The following is a 20,377-nucleotide window of genomic DNA, read 5'->3' as shown; positions in this document are numbered from 1 at the left end:
GGAGAAGGGCTCTAGAAATTACTAAATTATGAAAGGGCTGCACATAAATCATGGGAGATGTGTTTGCATAAAGCACTGGTTTTCAACCATTATGACACATCAGAATCAGCAAAGGAGCTTTTTACAGATGCTGATGCCTGGGTCCTGCCCAGCAGAGCCTGCTGTTTAGTTGATGGGAGAGGGGGAAACAGACATCTGAATCTTTTAAGAGTTCCCCAGTGATTCTAATGGGCGGCCAAGCAAAGTCAGCAGATGAGACGCGGCTGAGACCGCATCTTCTCTGTAGCCAACAGATTGTTCCCCAAAGTGTCCATTTAGCAATGCGCAGGGTATTTAGGGCTTTGGGGAACTCTTTGGTTTGGGGGCTGGCTGGAACATGAGTGTCAGCTCTGGGACCTGTCACAGCCTGGTCCCTGGACACCCACTCTAGGGTCCTCCTCCCCAGACCAGCATCCTGCCTCTTACTGTTCCTACAGCAGGAGGACAGAGGTCATGACCCCATGGACGGAGGTGTCCAGGTGCAGGACCAGAGCTAAACCACCCAGGCTGGGAGGGGCAGGGCACCCAGGCTGCTTGCAGGAGCTTTCTTTGGAAGTGTTGGTGGGCCAGCTGCTGCCTCCACCTGTCCCTGCTGAAGAATCATGGCAATCCTCATTTGGTGTCCTGGTTGCCAATGGGTGTGGCTGATGGGGGCCCTGCTGAGCTTGCATTTTCCCAGCTTCTTCAGGGGCTCTCATACTCAAAGCACCCCGCTGAATTCATTTAGGAAATCTTTGCCCCCTCAGCTGCCACTAGCTTGAGAGCAAAGCTTTTCTCTGGAGACTGGGTGTGCTTCCCTGGTCTTCAGCCAGCAGGGGGTTGAGGGCATGGAGAAGGGTCTTCCTCATGGAGATGAGGTCAACTGTGTGGGTCAGAATGACGCACGCTGTTCCCAGCTGGTGGTGCCAGGCCTTGGACCAGAGGGATATGAGAGAATGAGGGGGCAGGGGGACACTGCCCTCCATGGAAAAACAGGCTACATTCTGGGGTCCTAGGCGTGACCCCCACTGTCCTGGAGCTCTTGGGGGTAAGGCTGTGTGATACAGCGTGGAGGAGCATCTGAGTCTGCTTTGAGCCTGGTCAGGCCAGGACAGATGGTCCTCGAAGAAATCACGTCTGGTGGGAGATGAGATGAGGAGGTGGGTGGGAGGGGGCCTGGGCCACCAGGGCTGTGTGTCCACCTTTTGGTGTTGTCTGGCCTGCCTGGGGTGAGAATGGAGATGTGGGTTGCCGTGGAACCCACTTTGGCCTCCTGAGAGTGGGTGTCCATGCAGAGGAGGGAGGAGGGTCAGGGTGTAAGGCTGGCCGCTAAGGTCTCAAGCTGCTCCCTGTATTTTATCTGACCTGTCTCCTTCCCCTCCTCACCCTGCAACAGCTCTGCTCTACAAGCCCATTGACCGAGTCACCAGGAGCACCCTGGTCCTACACGTGAGTGTCTACCCCCTGAATGGCCTGGGGGGTGCTTAGGAGTTGGGTGGGAGACTGAGCCCAGGGTGGGTGGACACTGGAGTCACTGAGAACAGCCCATCTGGGGAGTTGGGCAGAGGGTCCCTGGGCCCTGGCTGCACCTGCCTGGCCTGTGGTGACCATGCTGATGGGCCCAGGGCCTAAAAATAGCTTGGCTACTAAGCTTGACTTTTGGCCAAATGCTCCCTAGGAGGCAGGCACTTCCTGCCTCTCAGTCCCTTGCCTGACGGTCTCCAGTGTCCTTGGAGCAGCTGTGGGGTGAGTAGGGGTGTGTCTCTCCCAGCTGCTTGGTGACATGAGACTCCATCTGGCCTGAGCCGCCCAGGGGAAGAGTAATGACCGCACCAGGAATAAAGGGGCACCACTGCCCTCAGCCCTGCTGCTCTGACCCTAATTTTTAGTTCCCGTTTTGCAGGCGTGACCAGGTTAGAGTGTGGGTCCCTAGTGCCCTGCCCTCGGGATTTTTTTAGTGAGGATTGAATTCTCCCCACTGTTTTCTCACGAAGCCCCAGAACTGCTCCCCCCAACTCACCACCCTGTCCTTCCCAGGACCTGCTGAAACACACACCCGTGGACCACCCAGACTACCCGCTGCTACAGGATGCCCTCCGCATCTCCCAGAACTTCCTGTCCAGCATCAATGAGGACATCGACCCCCGCCGGACTGCAGTCACAACCCCCAAGGGGGAGGTGAGCTCAGGACCCAGCATAGCCTGACACCAGGCTGAGGAGGGTGCCAGGGACCAGGTGACCCGTCTCTGCTCTCCTGCGTGCACAGGCACCACTGCCCGATGCCCTGGGCCTCTCCAATCCCGATCCCTCATTCCCAGCCAAGGAGAGCCCTTCAGGCCCCGGCCTGACAGCTTAAAGTCCAGCGTCTCATTGGTCTTCATAATAGTCCACGGAGGCAGAAGAGGAAACTGGGGCCCAGAGTCCCTCCAGGTCTCCTGCATGAGGTCTCTCGGCCATAAGTGTCGGCACTGGATTCTTTAGCTGGGGTGATCTGTCTGCAAGCCTCGTGCGCTGATCCCCACGCCAGGGCTCTGGCTATCTCGTTCTTGAATGCAGACACCCCTCTTTGGGTGTGTGTGATGTCCTCAGGGTCCCCTGGAAGATAATGGCTCAGGTGGAGGGAGCTTGGGGCATCAGGGAGAGGTGGCTTGAGGCTGCCAGGTAGCTGGACTGTCCCAGGTGGGCACCTAGATATGGTACAGCAGCTCCAGTTCCCTGGGGGCCCCTTTTGGTGGAAGGGTGGGGGTACCTCAGTGAGGGGAGGCAATTCAAAGAATCAGAGGGACAGTTACCCGGATGGGTCAGCAGCTTGGCCCACATACGGGGCTTCCTGCCCAAGAGAGGTAATGAAGTGGCGTGAGGAGCAAAGGCTGGCTGGGTTTATGCTCCTCGGTTACGTTTATGAGCCTCCAGTGTCTCCTGGGGAGGGAAGTGATGAGGGACAGGTTCTAGGGAGTCGCTAATAGGGCACAGAGAGCTGTCCCTGCATGCAGCTCCCAGCCCTGGTTTGCAAACTCTGGAATGTCACCAGGTTGTTGGACTCTGGGGATGTCTGGAAGCTCTCCAGAGGCCCCAGAGCACGACCAGTTTCGGATCGTTTTAATTGTATACTTTCTACGTGCTCACCTACATATTGCAGCGTATATAGGTCACACGACACATAATACAGGGAAGCCTGGGACAGACAGCCCCACAGAAGCCTGCTGGCTCTAAGGGTGGCAAGGAGGAGGCTCTGGAAGTTTTATGCGTGGAGCAAAATGCTCTGGGCCAGCCAGAGTCCAGGTTAGAGATGGCTGCAGGTTCCCTAGGGCACTGCAATGGCCCCATGAAGGGAAGCCCAGGGTCAGAGGCAGTGTAAACAGGCCTGAGTGGTTCTGCAGGTCGAAGCTTAGCTGAAACTAGACCAACATCTGAGGCAGGGTTAGGGGGGTTTTATGGTGGGGGTGGGCGGAGGTATTCATGACCCAGGGTGAATCCATCCAGGTGTGAGCTGTTGAGAGCTGCAGGGGAATGGAAAGCTGCCACTTGTTGATCACATGTTACATGCCAGGCAGTGTGCTAACTGCTCTGCATACAACATGACTGCTACCTTATGGGGCAAATATCATTATCCCCGTTTTACAGATGCTAAGACTGAGGCTCAGAAAAGTCAGGGAACTTGCCCCCAAGATCATAGCCAGGAAGTGGCAGTCTGGATTCAAACCCATGTGCTTGACCCCAAAGCCAGTGCTCTTAACCACCAGTCACTACGGTCCCTCCCTGGACCACCCCCAACCCCCGCAGCTGGGTGGGTGCGGGCTGGGCCCTGGGCTGACTCCCCCTGAGCAGGTGGGGGTGGGTGTGCTGTCTCCCTCAGACGCGGCAGCTGGTGAAGGACGGCTTCCTGGTGGAAGTGTCAGAGAGCTCCCGGAAGCTACGGCATGTCTTCCTCTTCACAGACGTCCTACTGTGCGCCAAGCTAAAGAAGACATCGGCGGGGTACGTGTGCAGGACAGGGTGGGGGGGACTAGACCCCACCCCCTGTGGAGCCCCTCAGCAACCTGGGGCAATCTGCATGTTTTTCCCTTTTTAAAAACATATTAATTAATTTTATTTTACTTCATAGCCTTTTTCTAAAAATAAATCGTGGTTTTAATTATAAAGATAATACAACCAAATTACAGGGGAAAGAAAAAAAGCTCATCACCCACCCGAACATAAGCATCAGTCTCCTGCTGCTATATTTCCTTCCAGTTTTTTTATATGTTCTTATGTCTTTTCGTATACTTGTAATCAGAGTGAATACCCAATTTGGGGCTCTGCTTTTTCCATTTCACGTCATAAGCATTTTCCCTGTTGCTGCCTAATCTTCATAATCATCATTTTACTTTCCTGCATGATGTTACAAGTGGAGATGCCATAACTTACTTAAGCATTCTCCTTTTATTAGACATCTCTAAATTTTTGCTAACTGCAATTCAGTGAATATTCATTAAATCTGCCGCTACCATTCATTTATTGAGTGCTTATGCCATGCCAGGTGCCATGACAAATGCTTTGAATATATTATTTCTAATCTCCCCAGTGACTCCACAAAGTAGGTGTTATTATCCCCATCTCACAGATGAGAGAAAAGGCTTAGAAAAGTTAAATAAGTTGCCCAAGGTCGCACAACTGAAGTGGAGGAGATGGGATATGAACCTTCATCAGACTTGAAAGCTTCTTTCCAGCTCTGTTACTATACCCAGTGATAGGGGTGTCTCTGTGTCGTGAGCAGAAAAGCTTATTCAGTATTCATTCCCACATTCTTCCGCCTAAATTTCCTTATCACCTGTGGTGTGCCAGGGGAGACAGGCTTACGCTCAGTGTTGCGGGGAGGTGCAAACCGAAGTCCTGGGGGAAGTGAGAGAAGGAGAGGTTATTATGAGTTTCAATAGAGGGGATGACTCCCTGGAGCTAGATGACACTTGAGATGATTCTAAAGCGGAAGTGACCGTCATAAGCATACGTACCTCTGCCTTAAGTCCTTTGCCCATGGCAGACATTACTAGCAGACTATTTCTTGTTAGACTTGGATGTGGCTTTATAATCCTCAACTCAGTATCCCACGTGACCTCTGTTGGTAAGAGTTGGCATTCAAAATAGCATCTGTATTCTGTCTCTAGCCTAGAAGATAATGAATATGAGCTAAGTATAGATAGGCTAGAAGGAAAGGAAGAGTGTGGGATGGGGAATAGGAAAGCATGATACCACTTTTGCTTGTACCCTAGAGGTTTGGGCTGTTTAAGAACATCAGTTGTCCTGGGCCAGAATGGCAGGCCCAAGGTCCGGAGCCCTGATTGCTGCCTGACCCTAGAACCCAACTATCATTATGCCACGTGCTTTTCCTGATTAGGCTCCTCAAGGACAGGGATCATTCCTATCTGTGACGAGTTCTTAGTAAATCCCTTTCAGGTGGTTTTGCTTCCAGCAATTCAGGCCTGAAGATCCAAGTTCCTCTCTGGCTCACATCTCCCTCCAACTTGTTTGCAGGAAGCACCAGCAATATGACTGCAAATGGTACATCCCCCTAGCTGACCTAGTGTTTCCATCCCCTGAGGAGTCTGAGGCCAGTCCCCAGGTGCACCCCTTCCCAGACCACGAGCTGGAGGACATGAAAATGAAGATCTCTGCCCTTAAGAGTGAAATCCAGAAGGAGGTGAGCAGAGCCTGGCATCAGCTGGGGCAGGGAAGTTGACTGTTTTTATTGGGGCCCTTTGAACTGGGCGTGCCAGGGAGGTGGAGGGGAGGAAAGTGGTAAGGTTTGGGCATCTGACAAGGGAGGCAGGATGTAAGAGTGGAAGGCCTTTCTTTATAGTCTTCAAGACACTTTTATGTGCCCAGGGAAAGACGCTGACCATGGCAGATGAGCGCTGAGCAGATGGAGGGCAGGCCAAGGAGTCAGTGCTCAGAATTTAGTGGGGTTAATTATGGGAAGTTTCCTGGGGAACAGTGTATGACAAATACTGCAGAATAGGAAAGAAAGAGAAGGAAGAATTCTTCTTAAGGAGAAGCAGGATGTATGCAAGAGAAAGGACCTGGGAAGCCCTTCAGAAATGGACAGATCAAGTAGGCAGATAAGTAACAGAGGGGGCCTTGAATATCACTTGATCTAAAAATGCACAGAAGCTTGTGTCCTGACAGAGAACTGAGATTTTGTCAAAAACACATGGAACATTTATAGATATTTATCACATATTAGGCTGCATAGGAAATCTCAAATCAAAAAAAAAAATGTAGTGTACTGGTCATGTTCACAAACTACAGTGCAGTAAAATTAGAAATCAGCAACTAGAATGTAGTTCAGTATGTGCCTGGGAAGTTAAAAACTTTCAAGGTAAAGAGGAAATCAAGATGGAAACTGCGAACTCTTTAGACCTGCATGAAAATGAGAGCACTCCATATCAAAACCCATGGGATGCAGCCAAAGTGCTGTTTAGAGGAAAATGTATAGCCTTAAAATTCATATATTTGAAAACAGTGGCTAGAGGAAAGCACCCCAGGAAGAGCCTTCCTGATGAATGGAAGGAAGAGCATGATTGGCTGGCCTGGGTCCCTCCTCTTCCCCATCCAGGCTTGGCCTAGACCTCACCTCCCATGATGACCCTTCCCTGATGTTTCCCTGCTACAGTCTGGGTCGGATGCCCAGCTTCCTGGTTTCTGACGTTTACCTCTTTGCTTGGCTTTGTTGGTACTGAATTATGATTGCACACTCTGCTTTCTTTTTCCCCCACTGGAATTTCAACTCTAGTGAGGGGGTTGTTTTCTTCAGTCCTATGCCCTAGTACTTAGCTTGTAATAAATAGGTGCTTTGTGAACAGCTGTTGAGAAATACATGACCAGGTGGCCTCTAAGGATTCTTTCAATCCAAATGTCTCTCTTTGAACAGGAGAGAGGAAGACCGCAGTGATAACCCCAGGGATGTTTGGTTCAGGGGAATGTCCTAGAGCTAAGGGTCGGACTGGGGGTGCATCTGCCCAGAGGGAGCCCCCTGACCAGCACAGCTGTCCTCCTCCTGAACAGCCAGGCTCACACTGCCTCGGTAGAGCCTGTTTCCTCGTCTAGCTCTGCCCAGCATCCCCACCTCAGGGGCAATCTGCATGCATGTTTCTCACCCGGTCCTGGGAGCAGCAGGTTTTGTGCCCTCCCTCCTGCCCCAGGTGTGCAGACGTGGTCTTCTGTTTAGCTGAATCCACGCTTACTGACCTCCGCTGGCTGCAGGGGTGTGCCACATGCCTCACAGACCTCCTTATCCAGTGGAGCAGGCAGACATTCCTGTGTGTGACACAGCATGAGAAGAGTCACTGGAGAGGCACAGTGTTGTTCTCTGAGTCACAGAAGAAGCAGCAATCTTTTTTTTTTTTTTTTAATTTTATTTTTTGGCTGCGTTGGGTCTTCACTGCTGAGCTCAGGCTTTCTCTAGTTGCAGCGAGCAAGGGCTACTCTTTGTTTCGGTGCACGAGCTTCTCATTGTAGTGGCTTCTCGTTGCAGAACACAGGCTCTAGGCACACGGGCTTCAGTAGTTGTGGCACATGGGCTCAGTAGTTGTGGCTCACAGGCTGTAGAGCACAGGCTCAGTAGTTGTGGTGCACGGGCTTAATTGCTCCACAGCATGTGGGATCTTCCTGGACCAGGGATCGAACCCGTGTCCCCTGTATTGGCAGGCAGATTCTTAACTGCTGCACCACCAGGGAAGTCCAAAGCAGCAATCTATTCTTTAATAATACTTTTTTTCCTAATCACCAGTGTAACACTGGCTTATTATAGCAAGAAATGCTCACAATACTGAAGTGTATGGAGTGAAACTGATCATCACCCATGCCCCACCATTATCACCAGTTTGAGGTGTATTCTTCTAGACTCTTCTTTGCTCATACGTGTATGTGTGTGTATTTTTTTAATGAGATCAGACTACATGTCCTATTTTGCAATTTAACCTATCAGATCCTTTTTAACAGCTGCATCCTGTTCTGTTGCTTGACTGCACAACAGTGTATTTGGGTCTTTAGATTGTTTCTTGTTCTTTAATCTGCACTTGTATTTCTCTCCGGTAGATTCCCTACGAGTGGGATGTCTAGGGCAGAGGGCTTGTGCATTTCATTGCCAGAATTACCTCTGATAAGTTTGCATCCGATCATGTTCCCCCCAGCATGTGTCACAGTCACTGTTCCCCCACACTGTCACAGCACTGGCTGTGAGCAGTTGTCACAATTTTGCCAGTCTAGTGGGTAAAAAAAATTGCTGCAGAGATGAATTCTAACTGTGGAGCTTGAGGATGGCATTGGAACTGAGACATGAAGATGATAGCAGTTAATAAAAGGGAAGGGATCCTTTATAAAATACAAACTTGAAAAACTACAGGAGAAGGGAACGCTGGCTGAGAGGGGGAATAGCTTGTTAGAGTACAGGGAATATAGCGTGATGCTAGGGTGGAGGGGGCAGGGGGCATGTGGCAGGACATCCACTGGACATGGAGGCTAGAACCCAGCCTGGGGAGGCCCTGTGTGCCAGGCCAGAGATGGGGGCTTTATGCTGAAAGGTGTCTGTGGTTTTTAAGCAGGGTGTCTCAGTGGTACCCGGGATTTAATTTATAGAGATGACTGAGTGACAACTCAGAGATGCTGATGCAACTGGAAGGTTTTTATTACTTATATTTTATTACTTTTAGTTTCCAAGAGAAGGGGGAATGCCACATGGGAAAGCACCAGGTTCGGTCAAGAGGGAGAAGGAGCATGGGGAGTGCGTGGCCCAGAGCCTGGATTGTGTTTTCCACGGGAACCGCTTAGGACTGGCACGTTTGAATAAGACAGCAGGCTCTGGGCTAGAGTGGTGGTGTCTAGTTGCCCTGGGTTATTTAGGGCAGAGGAAATAATTGGCTTGTGTGTGAGAGTTAGTTAAAGGAGATGGTTGGAGGTGTGGACTCAAGACTGATTGGTTTGCACATGAAAAATACGCTCACAGGGGAGTCATTTACTAGCTTAGGATTTAGCGTGTCTTGGGAGGAGCAGTTTTCTCTGTGGCCGGCTAGGCCCCGCAAGACATCAAATCATCATAAAATATAGAAAAGGGGAAAAAATGCTGAATACACAGGGGAATTCTGTACGTAGAGCAGAGTGAGAAGTGGATTCTGAGTGTGAGGAGAACCATCTGTGCCCTCTGTCCCCTGCAGAAAGCCAACAAAGGACAGAGCCGGGCCATCGAGCGCCTGAAAAAGAAGATGTTTGAGAATGAGTTCTTGCTGCTGCTCAATTCCCCCACAATCCCATTTCGGATCCACAATCGGAACGGAAAGGTCAGGAAGGGTAGGGATGGGACAGACAGCCCCCCCTTCCTCAGTGCAGGGCTGCCCACTCTCTATGGCTCCTGGCCCTGACCAATGGGAATCAGGGACTCAGGCCCCCAGTTCCCAAGGAGGCTGCTGTTGCTCCAGCCCTGGACTCCCCTCCCCACTGGTGTGGAGCCAGTGTGCCCTCTGCTGGCCATCACTGGAACTGCCACTCCTGTCACCAGGCTTCCTAGGAGGAAGGCCTTCTTCCTTTTCCTCCCAGCTGCCTTCTCCAAGCCTGGGGTACCTGGGTACGAAGGAGCTTTGTTATGGGCCCCAGGATCCAAAAATGTCCTTGGCCTGACTATGGTCACCCTGCTGAATTCTCTTCTCCTCTCTTCAGAGCTACCTGTTCCTACTGTCCTCAGACTATGAGAGGTCAGAGTGGAGAGAAGCAATTCAGAAACTACAGAAGAAAGGTAAAGCCCAGCCCCAACTCTGTGCTGCCCTGATGTATCCATGGCAACAGTGAGCCTTTTGCATTTCTAAGCATTTTTGTGTCCAGTTTCTCCTCTTTAGTCCTCACAGTCACTCTATAAGTGCCCGGGCAGGTGGCACTTAATTGATGTTACCGATCAACTGAGACCCAGCGAATTTAGGTGATTTGCTTAAGGCATACACTGAATTAGCAGTAGAACTGGACCCAGAGCCCAGGGTTGTCCATCCCTCTGTCTCTTGCTCTTGCTGTCTCGTCCACACATTCATGAGTCTCTCTAGTTAGACCTTCCCATTCTTACCCCTCCGGCAGCACCCACGACTATCCCCAGCTGAGCATCCACTTTCCCTCCCTTCCAGTGACCCACTCTGCCCCTTGAGCTAAGCTTTTTTCCTGCAGTAGTCCCCAAGGAAGAGCAGTAGGTCCTAGTGGACCTATGGTGACATTTCCTTCTCTCTCGTCTCCTCCTACAGATCTCCAGGCCTTTGTCCTGAGCTCAGTGGAGCTCCAGGTGCTCACGGGATCCTGTTTCAAACTTAGGACTGTACACAACATTCCTGTCACCAGCAATAAAGATGGTAAGATCTGGAACCTGAAGTTGCTCAGTCAGCAGGTCCAAGCCCCCAGGGCATTGCTGGGACCTTCCACAAAGACCTAGCCAGACTCTCAGCTACGAATGGCTGAGCTCTGCTCTGCTGGGCTGCAAAGACTCAGTTGCCAGGGACACAGAGAGGTTGGATAGGGGCTGTTCTCTGCTGAGTCCCTGGACGATCCCGACTCCTCCCTGGCCACCTCTGGCTGGAGAGAAGAATCCGGCACCCTGGTGCACTGGGATCATGTTATTAATATGTTCCTGAGGTTGTCGGTTCATGGAAGCAGAAGACTGAAGCATGGGGCAGGGTGGTTGTGGAGGGGAAGGGTAGGTGGATTAGAGTATTGTATGAGAAATAAGGCTGGAAGTTTCCAGGGATCAGATCTTAGAAGGCCTTGAATGCCAAGCAAGGGAGTATATTGTTCAAACTGAGGAGGCTGTGGGAGGTTCTGGAGCAGGGGAGAGGTTTGAAGGCCAAGTCTCCTCCACAGTGTGAAGGTCATCTGCCCCCCATGTCCCAAAGAGGAGGCAGAGCTGGACTTTCTCTTTGTAGGCACAGAGTGACTTATATTGGTTAATTTCTACTTTGGAAGGCTAGGCTGTGGAGGGCAGCCAGGGGATAGGCAGGATTCGTGGGGTAGGGAAAGTGCCCACCGGGAATGGGACGAAGTCCCTGGCACAGGCGGAAGGTGTGGACTGGCCAGTGGAGGGAGAAAGGAGAATCAGTTCACGGTCCAGGAAGCAGTGGACTGTGGACACGTCTTCATTCGGCCACCAGGTGGTGCTGTTGGACCAAGGCACAGACTCTCAGCCAGCCTGGGGTGAGGTGGGGAAGAAGCCAGCCTCTCATCACCCCGTTCCCTGGGGGCCTTTTCTCTCTTGCAGACGACGAGTCTCCAGGACTCTATGGCTTCCTCCATGTCATCGTCCACTCTGCCAAGGGGTTTAAGCAGTCAGCCAGTAAGTACCCCTGACCCCAAGACCCAGGAAGAGGCTGGGTAGGCCATTGTTCATCCTTTCACAGAAAGTCCCTGTGGACCCATTGCATGGGGCCTCCCATTGCCCACCTGCTCTGCTCTGGTCTACTCAGGCTCAGGCCCTGCCAGCTGCTTTGAGATGTGGGGCATTCCCCCAAAGGCCAGGAACCAGCTTTGTCTCCAAGGTCTACTCTTTAGGCCCTTCTTCACCCCCAGGTATCAGAAATATGGGGCTCCAATCCCACATCTGCCAGTTACAAGCTGTGTGACCTTGAGCACGTCTCTTAACCTCTCTGAGCTTCAGCTTTTTTTCTCCATAAAAGGCAGTCGTGCTTGTTAATACAGACCTAAGAGCAGGCTTAAATATGACCTGTATGTGTAGTGCCAGCACACTGCCACCTACATTTCTTTTTCTCCCTTCTTAATCACCCTCTACTACATCAGTACAGTACTTAGTGTTTCACAAGATAGTTACATTTTTATCTTTCTCTCTGTAGGAATTTGTGAGTCAGTTAGACAGCTAACAGTTTCTCCCCATTTGCAAGATGAGAAAACTGAGTCACAGAGAGATCAAAGGACTTAACACCACATAGGATTAGAAACCCAGGGCTCTTGACTCCTCTCAGTCCCTTCTCTTCCCCTCTGGTGGGTGAGATCTGCCCTTTGCCTCTCTTCCTGCAGTGCACTGTACAGAGGTTATGTCTTTGGCGCGCAGCCATTCAATAAACATTCACTGTGAAGCCTGAATTCCTGCAGTAAATCTGCCTCTCCTCTCTGTTCGCATCACCCCAGGGCAGCACCTGTCATACTATGTTGTCACTTGAATTTACCTCTCCCACTAAGAGTTCTTAGAGGTCAGGAACCATGTCTCCTTTATCCTTGGATGACCAGGAACTCAGAAATGCTGAATGAAGTAGTTAATTTCCAGACACCTACTATGTGTCTGGGTCCCTTACTGGATGCTGGAGAAAATGCAGACGTGGCCATGGAGTGGACAGTGCTTGGCACAGTCAAGGCCTTTTCAGGTGTGTTATCTGCTCTGAACCTCCTGGCATCCCTCTGAGGTCACCGATGCCATTCCCACTTGGCAGACAAAGAGGCTGAGGCCCAGAAGGCCCCAGGGACTTTCCCAGGGTGGCCCAGCAGGGCACACAGGTGGTTGGGTCGAATCCCTGTCTTCTGACACTGAAGCCCACGCTTTTCCCTCTAGAGCATTTCTCTCAGCATAGCCAGGACCACTGCACTCATCACTCTGGGCTGGACTAGTGGGACTTGTGACAGCTTCGGGGACCCGCCCCAGGCCCACAGAATGCCCTGGTGGGGAGGGTGGTGCTGGTGCCCAGGAGTCCTGCTGTTCAGTGGGCCCCGGGGGGCTGTTATACACACCCAAGTCTGCAGCCCGCTGAGCAGGACCAGGGCCCGCCCCTCTCCATGGTGCCCAGATGTCTCACCCTTCTTCTCTTTGTGTCCCGTTGGCTGGGATGGGCCTCAGGGAGCAGGTCCATTGGGGTGGGGCATTCCATTCCCCCAGAGCAGGGGTTTTACCTCTCAAACTAGGTCAGATGCTCAGACGTGGGGTGAGGTGCTGCTGCAGAGTCTCCGCTCGGCTCCAGACGGTCCTCACCTTCTCCCTCCACCAGCCCCTTGACCTGCTCAGACGTTCATTCTGACTCGGGGAGTTAAGCCTTGTGGATCTTCAGCCGTGGCTTCTTGTCCTAGTAAACTCGTTACGTCTGTACAGTCAGGCCTAGGGTGCAGGCACTGTCATCATTCCCGATTTACAGATGAGAGCAGTAAGGCACAGAGGGTAGGTGGTTTGTGCAGAGTTAGGATGTGACCCAGACAGTCTGACTCCAAAGCCCTCCTTTTTATCCCAGGAACTATCTCCTAGCCCCTGATGGAGGGTTCCCTCACAGAATCTCTTAAGGGGCACTTGACATCCCTCTGTGTCTCAGCCACCCAGACTCACTCTCTGCTCTGAGGGAGGCCGGGGTGTGCGAGACCTTCTGCGTTATTTGCCTGTTCACTTGTGCCCACATCCTGCTGTGCTCAGATACCTGGTTACATCTAGTCTCCGTCACACCCAGTGAGAGACGGCTCAGGGATGGCTGTACCCACTCTCCCTTCTGCAGGAAAGCCCTTCTGATGAAGGGTGGCCCAGCTGCACAGCTCCTGGGGCCTGGCAGGGGCACTTATGTCCATCCTCTGACCTCTGCCCCTTGCCTTGTGGTTCACACTGCAGAGGGTTGGCTGTAGTGCCCCAAAACCACCCCCCAACACATACCGTTACCCTGAGAAACCACCTTGGCAGTGCCCATGGCAGGGAAGGCTGCCAGGGCCTGGGCCTGGGAGGAAGTGTGTGGATTTGCAGAGGTCCCGTGGGGATGCTGGGGGAACCGATGTGTGACCCCCCTTTCCCTCCTGGGTTCCTGAGCCTCGGGCCTCACTTGGCATGTCTCTGCCTGCCCCCCCGCAGACTTGTACTGTACCCTGGAGGTGGATTCCTTTGGCTACTTTGTCAGCAAAGCCAAAACCAGGGTGTTCCGGGACACGACGGAGCCCAAATGGGACGAGGTGAGTGGAGGGGCTGGTGTCCCCGCAGGGACCCCTGGGCTTATCCCCCACCATGCCCATCCCACTCCCGGTGCTCCTGTCCTGTTGGCTGGGGACAGCCAGGCCTGCTGTTGGGCCAGTTCTCTCTCTAACCCCTCTCCCCTCCCCTCCCCTCCCCGCTCATCTGGCTCTGATCTCAGGTTTGTGTCTAGACTCTGCGTTAACAGCTCCAGCCCTAGACTCCACTTCCTCAGTGATGTGGAGCCCTCTGGAGCTCCAGGGAATGAGGAAGCTGCTCTAGGCCTCATGATGTGGTCCTCACAGGCCCGTCTCACCCCCTCTCACCCTTGCAAAGGTGGGGCCCACACCTGCCGGGAAGCCAGGTCAGCTTTGGAGGTTCAGGACGCTGTCCCATCTTTCCCCAGGAATTCGAGATTGAGCTGGAGGGCTCTCAGTCCCTGAGGATCCTGTGCTACGAGAAATGCTATGACAAGACCAAGGTCAACAAAGACAACAACGAGATCGTGGACAAGATCATGGGCAAAGGGCAGATCCAGGTGAGAGGCGGGAGCGGCCAGGAGGTGGTGCCAGCTGGGAAGGCATCCTTCTCCTCCACCTTCTCGGTCAGGGTGATTGGCCTTTTGTGACTTGGGTTCAAAGCTATTTTGAGAAACCATGTTCCCTGAGGTGGTTATTCTCCCCTGCGGGAGGTGGTGTCTTATTCTAGCCCCAGAAGCCCATGTGTGCCTTGTTCCTTGGGCTTCCATATCTGGTGCAAGTGGGTCACCCACACTCCTTGCCGGGTGCATTGCAAGGATAACAGCTACCTTTGTTTTCACAGCCCATCTTTAGCCTACTCGTGGCTTTTTCCAGGAACACTGTGTTGAGAAGGATTCTGAGGCTGTATCCATGAGGGCTGTGTTGGATTAGCACTGTTGGTTATGGGAGGAGTGCGACCTCGAGCATTTGCCACTAGACTGGAAGGGCTTGGGATCCAGCTGGGTTGCTGGGGGCTGGTCTCTGACCTGTTGCTAGGGTTGCCGGGCCTGCTCCACCCATGCCAGGAGTTCATTGGTTTCGGGTGGGTCCTGCGGTACAAGCAGGGGCAGGTCCTGAGTCAGGATAAGAGTATATATGTCTCAGCTGTGTTTTTTGGTGCCTTATAAATGTACAGAGGGAACGCGCTCTGTTTGTAGCCTGTGTCATTAGAAATTCTGCCCGTTTTGAAGATGGCTACTATTCACTTAGTGGTCGAAGGGGTGCAGGCTTGGAGGGGCGACATTCAGTGTGGAGCCAATCACATTCCATCTGGCACCCTGTATGGCCTCGTGCGTGTGACACAAGTGGCCTGGTTTGGGAGTGGATTCTTTGACCATGCAGTCGAGGGAAACGGTGACTGGCACACTCCAGGACTGAGCCGTGGGCATTGGATGCTCTGGGCTTAACGATTGCCCCAGGTGTCCTCTGGGTGTGGGAAACTAAGTGATGCTTTTTCACAGGAAGCGTTTGTTTTCTGATGCTCTGTTGAGGCTGCAGAGTTTGATATCTGACTCTTGGCTGGGTGTCCTTGATGGCAGTGTCCCCTTGGGGACTCATGCCCCCCCCCCCCCCGCCCGTCTCAGGCTCCTGTGATTGAACAAGGGAGGTGGCACCATTCGGTGGGGGCCCAGCCATCTGCCTCGTGTCGCCCCATGTTCCTAAGCACATCCCTTCTCAGTGCTGGGGACCTGCACCTCACTCCTCAGCACCGTCGCCAGGGAGATGGTGCTGCCAGGCAACCAGAAGCCGGTTCTTTATTATTTAGGAAATGGGAGCTGATGAGAGCGAGCTCTAGATTCAGCCCCGGGAAGCTACTTCCTGCGGGGATAAGGACTGGGAGCCCCATCTCCACATCCCTGGGCCGACCCATCCAACCCCAGGAGATACCCAGCCAAGAAGCATGACCAGTGGCCACGCCCCGGGTCATTAGTGGCTGTGGAATGGAAGTTTAAAGGGTGTCCTGGGCAACCAGCTCAGTGAGCACCGTGGACGCTGACACACACACACACCCCCACCCCCGCCCTAAGAACCCAGATTCCAGGGCTCGATGGCATTGTCCCCACCTGGACTTGCAGCCCTGTTGCTTCCCTCCTTCTCCCTGCTGTCAGCTGCATGGGCCCCAGGGGAAACACACCATAAATCATTACATCTTGGAGACAGGAGCAGATGGAGGCAGTGGGGGAAGGGGAGGAAGCCAGGTTATGTTTGGCAAAGCAGAAAGCACAGTCTGGTAAGGAAAATGTTTCTGTGTTTGAGCTTCGAGGAATGTTAAATGCCTGGGAGTTGATATTAAAAGAAACACAAACCTTCCTGCTGCCAGCTGACCTGGGCCTGTGAGCGGCCAGTTCAGAGCCAGCGTCCTCTGGAGGGCTTTGAAGGCTCCCAGCCCTCAGCTCCCCAAGGCCCCGCCCTCGGTCCTCAGCTCTGGAGCCGTCTTGCCCTCCTTCCTGTGGATCGGGGGTGGGCTGTCCCGCCCAGGGGTTGCCATGCCTTGTAAAGTCATCTCACTCCGAGACTGCCCTTGGAGCCACCAAGGATGACCGGGCTGGATTGGAGAGACTGCACTGAGCCATTTCCATGTGGCCAGGCCCCACGGAGCCACGGAACAGTCTGTTCCCACAGCTCACTCCCACCTCCCCTCCTGCCTCGTGTCCAGGGAAGGGAGTTGGCACCAGCCTCTGGCACTCGGTTCTGCTCCCCTTCAGCAGACGCCGAGGATAGAGCTAAAGGTAGCCTCACGGTAGGGGCGGTGTCCTTGGGGGCATTCAGGTCACCTAAAGGAAAGGCAGGGGAAGAAGGGCCGCCCGTGTTGCCCCCACTTCTTTCAGAGCACCTCCTCGCTCAGCCCATCCAGAGAACAGCGAGGGACCCCATTTCCTAAGCTCCAGGCATTTGCTCCGAAATGAGTCTCCGTCTCCGGGTTGGCCTCCTGTGGCAGTGGGGGCAGGGACTCTGGAGCAGCAGGCTGGTTTGAGGAAGGGGCCGCATTTAGTGACAGACACATGGCAGTGCAGATCACCAGCATGTGTGTCCAGCACGTGTGCTCTCGGAGGCCCGTTCCCAAATGTTCTCATGTGATCCTTGCAACATCTCTGTGAGGAAAAGGGTGGTGATATCCTCCCCGTTTTATAGAGGAGGACATGAGGCCCCGATGCCTCTGCTGACAGTGTGCAGGGAAGGCCATTCTCTGTGCTGTGTCCTCATGGTCCAGGCCTTCATCAGGGAATCTCCCAGCCTGGGTGAAGGGCTCTGTGTGGCTCGTGGCCTGGAGAAGGAGCTGGGGTGATTTCCCACCCCTGCATCCCTCTCTATAGCATGTGGTGAGCCAGTGAGCCGAGAGCTTCCTTTGTCTGGAGTCCTCTTACCTCCGGGTGGGGGACATTTCTGCCTGATGCACCTGGAAGGAAGCAGAATGAAAATGCATGGAAAAGAGTCAGGGGAGGGGGACTTCCTCTACTCCTGCAGCGCCCCGGGCTCGGACTGGCTGCTCTGAGGTGTAGGGCCCTGGCCTCAAGGAATCTACTGCCCAGTTGGAAAGACAAGCGTATCAATATATGCCACATCACTAGGGAGCAAGGCCAGATGCCCGTAGTGGTGATGGGGCTGGTGGTGATGGTGGTGATGATGGTGGGGGTCAGGGTGTAACATCCGAGAGCTTGCTGTGAGCCTCACACTGGGCTGATGCTCACAGGTGTTACCCCGGGGGATCACCATAGTACCCTGCGGGGTAGGAAAGTTATCACAATTTTAAAGATGAGAAAGCTGAGGCACGAGAGGGTTAAGGAACGTGCCCAAGGCCAGGCAGCCAGCAGGTAGCAGAGCCAGGACTCTCCAGAGCCCGTGCCTTGCCCTCTCCAGGGGCCCTCCCATCTCCCACTGTTCCCTGGGTAATAAGATGGAAACGTGCGCTGCAGGAATTCGAACGAGATCATGGTGGGATGGAGTTAGGGAGGCTTCCAGGAGGAGGTGGAGTGAGAAGGATTTGAGAGCACTAGGTTTTTTAAATTGCAAAAGCAGTGTTTATATTAGAATGAAAATTGCAGTAATAATAATGAGACTTGGCACTTAATCACGAACCATCCCTACTCCCACGCCTCTGAAACAGCCATTTTATTTTGTGCCTTTTCCCTTCCTCCAGTATACAAATTTTTATATGGTTTTAATGATGGTGCATATTTTGTCTTTTTTTTTTTTCTATTTTCACATAACATTATCATGAACCCCCTTTTTCCTAGGTCTGAATGTAGTCTTTATAATTACCTTTTTTGTTACATTGTCAAAAGTACTTTATGAAAGTCATTTTACGTAATGGCCAGCACATGAATTGCATTTTAAGGCTCTGTTATTCTAGCAAGGTGGGCAGGCTCAGGATCAGCAGAAAGGAGTGGAGTGGGCATTCTGGGGGAAGGGCCCTTGTGGCCCAGCGCAGGGAGGCAGGAATGCACAGGGAGTGTCCCAGGAAATTAAGGAGCCCGCCTGCCCTGAGCTGGAGGGGTTGTGAGCCGTGTGAGTAAGAGGGAGGTTGAAGGAATGAATAAAAGAAGAAGGATTAGGGGGGATTTAGCTGGAAGGAATCCTGGAGGGCATTTCATCCAATCCTGTTTTGAGGGGAGAAGGAAACTGAGACCAGAAAGGGTGAGTGACATAGCCACAGTCACACAGCTCATGAGCGGTTGAGCAAGGGCTCCAGATTCGGGATCTGATCTCAGTCTGGTGGTGCTTGGTCAGCTGCTGGGCAAATGAGTGAACGGAAACACTCCTGGATGGGGCAGGGGCAGACTGGGACCTCAGCCTGTGATGCTTAGGGATCTGCCCTTTGTCACTGCAAAGTTAGTAGAAGATCCCACCAGCTTGGTGCGTTTCTGAGCCCTCCCGTCCTTCCCCAGACCTCCAGCTTCTCCATCCAGGCCACCCCCACTGCCTGCCCCCTCCTTGCTGCCCCGCCCCACCGGGCCCAGGAGCCCCCTGAGCCGGGAGGCCCCCCCTTCTCCTCTGCCTTCGCTCCCTGGCCCCAGGAGACTCCAGTATGTTTATCCCAGTCTATTTCCAACCATGCTGCTCCAGGCTCCAGATGTGCTGTCCCCAACTGGGACCTACTCGCAGGCTGATTAGCATATTCCCAGGATCCAGCCCTTGTTGACTGACAGCCAGAGGGGAGAGTTCTCCCTGAGGACCTCCCAGCTCAGTTCCTGCCCCTGACTTTAAACTAGAGAGGGGTCCGAGACCTAGAATCCCCTTCCTGTCCCTGCTCCCCCATTTCCAGCTCAGCTGCAAGCCTGGGGATGGGCTCCCAGCCTTGGGCTCTTTTTCCCCCAGTGGGAGGCAGCCACGCTTTCCTATGGGCCTGCCATAGGGGTGGCCCTCCCAGGGCATAGGAGAGCTCAAGACCCTGGGCTGAGCGGGGGCCGGGTTCCAGGCGGAGAAGGAAGCTCCAGCTGTCCTGATGCCTGCAGTGGTAGCTCCCCGTCACTCCCCCTCACTCCCCCAGCAACCCTCAACCCCTGGTTGCAACATTCAGGCCTGATGGGAGCCTCGCCCTCTGTCCTCTTCCCATCTGGAGCTTGGAGCCTGTGTCTGAAGGGGAAAGGAGGGTAATTTCTTTGACATTCTTCACCTGACCACTTGGAAGCTTGTGAGGGATCAGAGCTATTAGAAATGACATTCAGGAGGAGGTCATGAAGGCCAGTCCCCTGCCTTCAGGACTAGGAGTGTTCTCAGAGCCCAGATGGACACATCTGACAATATGTAGACCCTCTTACTTTTTTGTTCAACTGTGATAAAGTAAACATACCATGAAATTTACCATTTTAGTAATTTTTAGGTGTGCAATTCAGAGGCAGTAAGTACATTCACATTGTTGTGTAACTGTCACCACCACCCATCTCCAGAACTTTTCATCTTCCAAACGGAAGCTCCATCCCCATGAAACAGTAACTTTCCTCCTCCCCCCAGCACCTGGCAAACCAGCATTCTACTTGCTATGAATTTGACGATTCTGGGTACCTCATGTAAGTGGAATCCTGCAACGCTGATCCTTTTGTGATTGGCTTACTTCACTTAGCACAATGTCTTTAAGGTTCATCTATGTTGTACGATAGCGTGTGTCAGAATTTCCTTCCTTTTTAAGGCTACATAACATTATACGCGTAGGTCACATTTTGTTTATCCATTCATCCATCGAGGGACATTTGGGTTGTTTCCACCTTGGACTTTCTTACCTTTAAGTGAGGAGAAGAGCACGGTCCCCGAGGATGGAGATTACTCAGCCTCCTTCCCTCCAGACCCAGGGTTACCACACCCCCTCCCCCGGCCCTGGTTGCTCATCTATCTCCAACTGTAACAGAAGAGCAGGCCCCTCAACACCCCCAGTGCACAACTGGCCACCATTAGCCTCTCTTTTTTTTAATTAATTTTTTTT

The 20,377-nt window shown here is 52.8% G+C and overlaps 1 protein-coding gene across 3 annotated transcripts in view; it reads left to right on the top strand.

The window, feature by feature from the left end:
* The window catches only part of ABR (ABR activator of RhoGEF and GTPase), a 176,676-nt gene that overhangs the window by 123,968 nt on the left and 32,331 nt on the right, over window positions 1-20,377 (top strand). For all 3 annotated transcript variants that reach the window (XM_057714642.1, XM_057714643.1, XM_057714644.1), the window contains 10 exons: window positions 1,415-1,467; window positions 2,056-2,196; window positions 3,875-3,996; window positions 5,530-5,695; window positions 9,207-9,329; window positions 9,706-9,781; window positions 10,272-10,376; window positions 11,276-11,350; window positions 13,844-13,941; window positions 14,346-14,477. In XM_057714642.1, the coding sequence (XP_057570625.1) occupies window positions 1,415-1,467; window positions 2,056-2,196; window positions 3,875-3,996; window positions 5,530-5,695; window positions 9,207-9,329; window positions 9,706-9,781; window positions 10,272-10,376; window positions 11,276-11,350; window positions 13,844-13,941; window positions 14,346-14,477 (1,091 nt within the window). The remainder of the gene's footprint in view (window positions 1-1,414; window positions 1,468-2,055; window positions 2,197-3,874; window positions 3,997-5,529; window positions 5,696-9,206; window positions 9,330-9,705; window positions 9,782-10,271; window positions 10,377-11,275; window positions 11,351-13,843; window positions 13,942-14,345; window positions 14,478-20,377) is intronic.

The sequence above is a fragment of the Hippopotamus amphibius genome, chromosome 17, assembly GCF_030028045.1.
Source record: "Hippopotamus amphibius kiboko isolate mHipAmp2 chromosome 17, mHipAmp2.hap2, whole genome shotgun sequence".
NCBI classification, from domain to species: domain Eukaryota; kingdom Metazoa; phylum Chordata; class Mammalia; order Artiodactyla; family Hippopotamidae; genus Hippopotamus; species Hippopotamus amphibius.
Note: the sequence above shows the minus strand (reverse complement) of the source record. Positions and strands in the feature narration are given on the sequence as shown.